Raw genomic sequence first — 6,798 nt, 5'->3', positions numbered from 1 at the left:
GCTGCAAAGTCTCTAAAGCTTCTTTGGCGAGGTGGCTAAAATCCACCATTTCCTTGGCCTATGAATCTCTGGGTGTTGAGGCACCCCCAAATGTCACGGCACATTCTACTAGAAGTGCGGCGGCAACGGCCGCTTTTGACGCAAGAGTTCCTCTAGAGGACATATGTAAGGCGGCCACCTGGTCGTCAACCTCCCCGTTCATGAAGCATTATAAAATTCCGTCTTTTTACGCTCCGCAAGCGGCAGTCGCACGGACGGTGCTACAGAAGGTGGTCTGATGCATCCGCTTCCCACCCCTGTCAGTCAGCTTGGGTATGTCCCACGATTACGGATGCCCTCCCCATAACCAGGAAAAAGAAACATTGGTAGACTTACCGTGAAGGGTTCTTTTTCTGGTATGGGGAGGGCATCCGGCCCACCCGTGGATGCAGATTGGGTGGTTCCTGGGGTGGCGGAGCAACTCCTAGGGTTCTAGTGAATTGTATCCCTTGGCTACTACTGCTCTTACTCTAGTCTGTGTCTATCTATGGCTCCTCCACTCTTCTATCTTCATTCTAAGATCCAAGGTCCAGTTGTAAGTTGAAGTACTAGTGTTTACAGTTCCTTAGAATTTTCAAAGTTAATGTTAATGTTTGTTCACTCCCTACGCTCCGAATGACCAGAACTGGGTACTAGGGGGCAGGCTGCAGGGACTAGAGGAGCTGTTCGTTTGTGATTGGCCCTGTCTCAGAGCATGCAGTGATTGACAACCCACGATTACGGATGCCCTCCCCATACCAGAAAAAGAACCCTTCACGGTAAGTCTACCAATGTTTCTATTTGCTCCGTGTCGCAGATGGGATGACTGAGACATTGGGGTTTGCCTGAGGTCTTCTGAGGCAAGATCCAAAGCAGAGACTTCCAGATGAATCATACAGACTCCTGGTCAGCATGCCATAGTGACTCTCCTAGTTACAGACAGGGCTTGGTTAAGAAGGTGGGTCTCTCTTGAAGAAAGTAGGTGCTCTTTGTCTCTCTGAATTCTGTGGGGCAAACATGGAAAACTCAGCTGTGTTTAGGTTGTGTGGCAAGCACTGCTGGGCTGTGGTGCTGCATTCCTGATCTCTTCCAAGGAATCTCTCCAAAGACTGGGGAAAGGATGCTTACCTTCTCCCCATGGCTCTGTTCTATGCTGAGAGCATTTGGGGCTCTTTCCCCCACTAAGTGCTCAAGGGTGGCCCCTGAGGCTCAAGGGAGGTAGGCCCAAAAGTTAAACCAGCTGTCACGGGGGTAGGTGGTGTGGGGCTCATCTGAGCCAGCTGTGCAATCCCAGTCTGCACCAAAATGAGCAGGAAGGAATTGCCCAGTGCGGGGAGAGATGCTCCGGAGGCCCATGGGGAGTTGCAGGAAGGGAAGAAGAATCGTGTGGAGTGTCTCTTGGGGTGTGTCCGAACCGGTCTGGAGGCCATTCTAAAGGCCTCCGAACTTCCAGACCGGTTTGGACTTGGCCGGTCCGGGTCCAGGTGGGGGGTCTTCCTTTTAAGGGCGGGAGGGCTTGCTTACCCCTCCCACCTCTTTGTTCCCTCCAGCGCCCGTATTCTATTGTATAATTGGGGCTCTGGAAACCAGCCACCCCCCCCCGGCGAGCGGATTAGGGGCAAAGGAAAGCTACTGCCGCCCTCCCGCCCCCCTCCCTCCCACCCGCCGCCCCCCCTGAGTGCTCACCACATTGTTTGCCAAAAAAAGAGAGGAGCTCGCGAACAGAGCTCCTCTCTTGCCAAAGTCTCAGGCCCAACTTGGGCCTTGGGAGCACGTGCACGCGTGATAGCACTCCGGATCTAATAGAACTTTCGCCAGAGGCCCGGTCTACCTGCCAGGAAGAGGCCGGGTAGACCGGGCCTCCAGCGATCGGATGGCAGATGGGAAGCCTGAGGCCCTGGGGTTTTCCTGATAGAGGCAGGATCCAGTGGGGGCTGTCAGACTGCTAGTGCAGCCTCTTGGCCCTGTGCTACTCCAGTCTCCAAGTTATGAAGAGGGCACTGGTGAGAAGAAATGGGATATTTTTTTTTAGCCTCTTAATCTCTCTCTGCAATTTATGTAAAATATATCTTAGAAATCTTGCACAAAGTTGACTGAAATGCAGCAAACTGGAAGGAGGAGGCAGCTAGCAGGAGGTCCTGGGACTGGATTTGGGGGAAGTGCTACAGAAGTAAAGTGTGTGGAGGGGGTTGCTGGAAGGCCTGATCACTGCAGCTGTGTGGAAGACAATGGCCAGATCGCAGTGTTCAGTAACAGTGAATGGATCCCATGAGCAGGTGGGGCTGGTCAGTAAGAGTAGAGGGGCTATCCCTCTCGCTCCCAAGAATCCCAGGAAGACAGGGGCAGAGGGAGCATCTCCAGTCGGTGTCCCGGGAGCAGAAAAGGAAGGACTTGCCTAACTGCTGTACCAAGGTAGAAGGACTCAGTATTACTTACAGCCTGGCTTTGTGTTTTCATTCTTAAGTTTCTGTATGTCTCCTTCGTTCCCTTTGCCTGTCTCCCAATTTGTGTGCCAAGATAGGCTTGGGGTGAATATTCCCTAAAACATTCTGTTTCCACAGTATATTCTCAGGGGGAGAAAATAAAATGGGAAATTCTGAGTAATTCCTACTGAGCGTTAAAATATTCAGAAAATATTCTCCAAATAATTCTCCCTGCAGCCTCATTGGCAAATTAAAGATTAATTTTTAACCTGCTAAGAAATGCAGATAAGGTTAACTACCCAGCAGTTATTGCCCATTATTGCCATGATTCTCTCACATATTTAATTTATAAAATTCACTGTAAAACTGACTCCTGAATAAGCTGTGCCTGATTCATTAAGATTGAAAACCATTTTTTGTTAGTTTGATTTTTAAAATTAATCTAAGCCTGTTCAGAATTGTCATAGCAGGAATGTTAGCATTGAGGAACAGGAGCAGCCCATCAAGACACATACTTATGTCCTCTTTTCTGCAAACTGACCTTGGAAAAGCAGAATTAAACACAAGACTGTGAAATGTAAAACCCCACATTTGGTGTGCTGATTGTGTTGTGTCTGTTTACCACAAGACAGCTGGAGTATGACTCAGGGAGGCCTGAGTTCAAATCCCCCCACTCAGCCATGAAAGCCACTCTGTGTGACTGTGGGCCCACATGCTTGTCTCTCAACCTAGCCTACCTCTCTGGTGGTTGTGAGGATAAAAATGATCATGTATACTGCTTTTCAACAGAAGTTCCCAAAGCAATTTACATAGATAAACAAAAAATAAAGATGGGTCCCTGTCCCCAAAGGGTTCTCAATTGAAAAAGAAACAGAAGATGCCAGCAACAGCCACTGGAGGGATGCTGTGCTGGGTTTGGATAGGGCCTGCCGCTCTCACCCTGCTAAATATAAGAGAATCAGAACTTTAAAGGGTGTCTTTTTGCTCAGTTAGCAGGGGTAGCTGCTAATTGAGTAAAGTGAGCTAACTGCTAACTAATTTTATTTTCTTAAAGCTACTTGCTTTCATAAAACTCCCCTGCCTTGTCTAGCACTCGTCTGTGTATATGGAGATTGTAGCAAATCCTAAGAGATTAGCAAAGCATAAAAAACCTTTCTTTATTTCAGTGTTGAACCTCTTGAATTTGTCTTCTCAGAAGATGGAGAGATAAGTCTGACTCCTACCACATCCAGAGGCCGGACTGTCAGAGCTACATAGGAAAATATATCAAAGGTGTTGAAAAAGGAGCATATTTTCTCTCTGTTGCTGCTGAGGGCAGCACTGAAGGGCTGCCAATACGAGGACACAGTTTTAGGCTAGGCAGTAGGAATGCTTTCCCAAATGGGAGAAGGGTTGCCAAGGTCACCTCATGGAGTCCTGGGCTCCCTTTTGCTGATGGTTTTCAGACAGAAGCCAGATAATGATGATCTCCATGGAACCTTCCCGCTCTAAAATGCCATGATTCTACTGTGATCCTCACATTGAGCCTGCAAGGGATCTGCAAGTGCCCCCCTGACACCCAGACTGATTCTATTTGCTCCCCAAGTTGACTGCAGTTATGAGGAAGCAAATTTAGGCTAAGCATGGAGAATAATTTTCCATGAGAGACATGTCTTGCAAAGGCACACAGCCCTAGGCACACATAACCATCCCAAGTACAGATATACAGAGTATAGAGCCACATGATCACACACACCTGTGAACACTTGGTTGTGCCAATAATTAGTAAAGAGGGACCAGTGATGAATGGATTGATTTTTCTGGTTGGCTCCGTTCCCTTGTCCTTCAGTTAGCTGGGAATTATGGGAGTGAGAGTCCAACAACATCTGGGACCAACTTTGAGAATCTTTTAGCTTCCTAGAGGCATCCAGTGAGCCACTATGGGGAAACAGCATGCTGGATTAGATAGGCCTTGGGCCTGACCCAGCAGGGCTGTTAGGTTCTTAACAGTCAGGTATGATGGGAGTTGTAGTCCAACCTCTATTTCCAGTCATTCTCTTTAGCCTGACCTACTTTACAGGACTATTGTGAGGATAAAGGAAGTGCATACTCGGAGGTCCCGGCAGGAAGGACAGATATAAATTCCAGAAGCCAGGGGTTCTTCAAATCAGGTCCCCAGATGTTTTGGGACTAGAATTCCCATCGTCCTCGGCTACAAAACCTTGCAGGGGTATTGCATATCTTGTTGATAAAAGGGGAATCGTGGCATGTTTGGATTGGAAGGGTCCTTGTAAGAGCCCAGAAAGGTCAGAAGTGCTGAGACTTCCCAGTGATTATTGCTGGGCAATCACTGTGTTGATTTGCATGGGTTTATGCTAATATATATCCTTTCATATACCAATGAAGCTTCCTCCCAGATGTTGCTTTGTGCCCTGAAGCTATACAATTCAAATGTTAGTAGTTATTGAGATAGTCCTTGGGAGAGAAAGTCCTCAAGCCAGATTCATTCTTTTAGCAATTCCTGCTGTACAGGAAGAAGATGTGGGGGCTGAGGGTCATCTTAGAGAAGATTGTTTTCCAGGAGACCCTGACAATGGATTTGGGAATGTCCTCCAGAAGTCTTCATTGTGGGCATGTCAGCGTTCCTGGAGGACCGGCCGCGCGTTCCTGGAGGACCGGCCGCGCGTTCCTGGAGGACCGGCCGCGCGTTCCTGGAGGACCGGCCGCGCGTTCCTGGAGGACCGGCCGCGCGTTCCTGGAGGACCGGCCGCGCGTTCCTGGAGGACCGGCCGCGCGTTCCTGGAGGACCGGCCGCGCGTTCCTGGAGGACCGGCCGCGCGTTCCTGGAGGACCGGCCGCGCGTTCCTGGAGGACCGGCCGCGCGTTCCTGGAGGACCGGCCGCGCGTTCCTGGAGGACCGGCCGCGCGTTCCTGGAGGACCGGCCGCGCGTTCCTGGAGGACCGGCCGCGCGTTCCTGGAGGACCGGCCGCGCGTTCCTGGAGGACCGGCCGCGCGTTCCTGGAGGACCGGCCGCGCGTTCCTGGAGGACCGGCCGCGCGTTCCTGGAGGACCGGCCGCGCGTTCCTGGAGGACCGGCCGCGCGTTCCTGGAGGACCGGCCGCGCGTTCCTGGAGGACCGGCCGCGCGTTCCTGGAGGACCGGCCGCGCGTTCCTGGAGGACCGGCCGCGCGTTCCTGGAGGACCGGCCGCGCGTTCCTGGAGGACCGGCCGCGCGTTCCTGGAGGACCGGCCGCGCGTTCCTGGAGGACCGGCCGCGCGTTCCTGGAGGACCGGCCGCGCGTTCCTGGAGGACCGGCCGCGCGTTCCTGGAGGACCGGCCGCGCGTTCCTGGAGGACCGGCCGCGCGTTCCTGGAGGACCGGCCGCGCGTTCCTCGAGGACCGGCCGCGCGTTCCTCGAGGACCGGCCGCGCGTTCCTCGAGGACCGGCCGCGCGTTCCTCGAGGACCGGCCGCGCGTTCCTCGAGGACCGGCCGCGCGTTCCTCGAGGACCGGCCGCGCGTTCCTCGAGGACCGGCCGCGCGTTCCTCGAGGACCGGCCGCGCGTTCCTCGAGGACCGGCCGCGCGTTCCTCGAGGACCGGCCGCGCGTTCCTCGAGGACCGGCCGCGCGTTCCTCGAGGACCGGCCGCGCGTTCCTCGAGGACCGGCCGCGCGTTCCTCTAATTATTGTCTAGAGTTTTCTCTTAGCAGGTATTACAACCATGGTCAGGCAGGATGGGAAACTCTTGAATAAGTTTTTTTCAGTGAATCATGAGATGAGCATGGCAGGGATCCAGGCGGATGGTGGCAGTGCTTTCAAGGAGCATTTCCAGTCGTTCACTCAGGAGCGGAACAGCTAATAAACCAAGGTTTTACTGAGTATTATTTTCTTTCTCATTCTGTATTATTGCATTTGAACTCCTGTGTCTGTCCTTGCTTCCCAATTCTGTTTAAAATCTGAGGCCCTGGAACTATATTTGAGGCATGTCCCCCAAAAGATTTGCATGTGGCATTTTTGTTTATTTAAATTATCGCTAGATTTCATATTCAAAGTATGTTCTAGCACCCCCGGATGTTGTACAGCCCATTGGATCCTTTTGCTGCCCCTTGATTTCTCTCAGACAACCTCAACAGATCTTTCCAAAGTTGTTAGTTTCTATAGACCGTCGCATGTTGCATGTTTCATGTTTCTGCTGCTTGTTTGCTATAGCTGCCCCTTGAAACCCTAGTGTGTCTTTTGGGGGGCGGGGTTGGGCAGGGAGTGGGGTCAGGAGCGGAGCGGGACCACCGGTGGCCCGTGTGCAGCTGCAGCCGCTGCCCTGCTCCCTGTGTCCGACGTCAGATGCAGGGCTAGCTACGTCTCCTGCATCTGGCATC

At 52.3% G+C, this 6,798-nt stretch overlaps 1 protein-coding gene across 1 annotated transcript; it reads left to right on the top strand.

Moving 5' to 3' along the window:
- Positions 1–432: 432 nt before the first annotated feature.
- Positions 433–6,281, top strand: LOC128332055 (collagen alpha-1(I) chain-like). Its single transcript, XM_053266330.1, has 4 exons — positions 433–797; positions 3,637–3,713; positions 5,037–5,846; positions 6,133–6,281. Exons 1-4 carry the CDS (start codon positions 763–765, stop codon positions 6,279–6,281), a joined length of 1,071 nt encoding a protein of 356 aa, XP_053122305.1. The 5' UTR covers positions 433–762.
- Positions 6,282–6,798: the final 517 nt, after the last annotated feature.

Source organism: Hemicordylus capensis, chromosome 1 (genome assembly GCF_027244095.1).
Source record: "Hemicordylus capensis ecotype Gifberg chromosome 1, rHemCap1.1.pri, whole genome shotgun sequence".
Classification (NCBI taxonomy): Eukaryota; Metazoa; Chordata; class Lepidosauria; order Squamata; family Cordylidae; genus Hemicordylus; species Hemicordylus capensis.
This window is presented reverse-complemented; position numbering and strand designations above follow the sequence as displayed.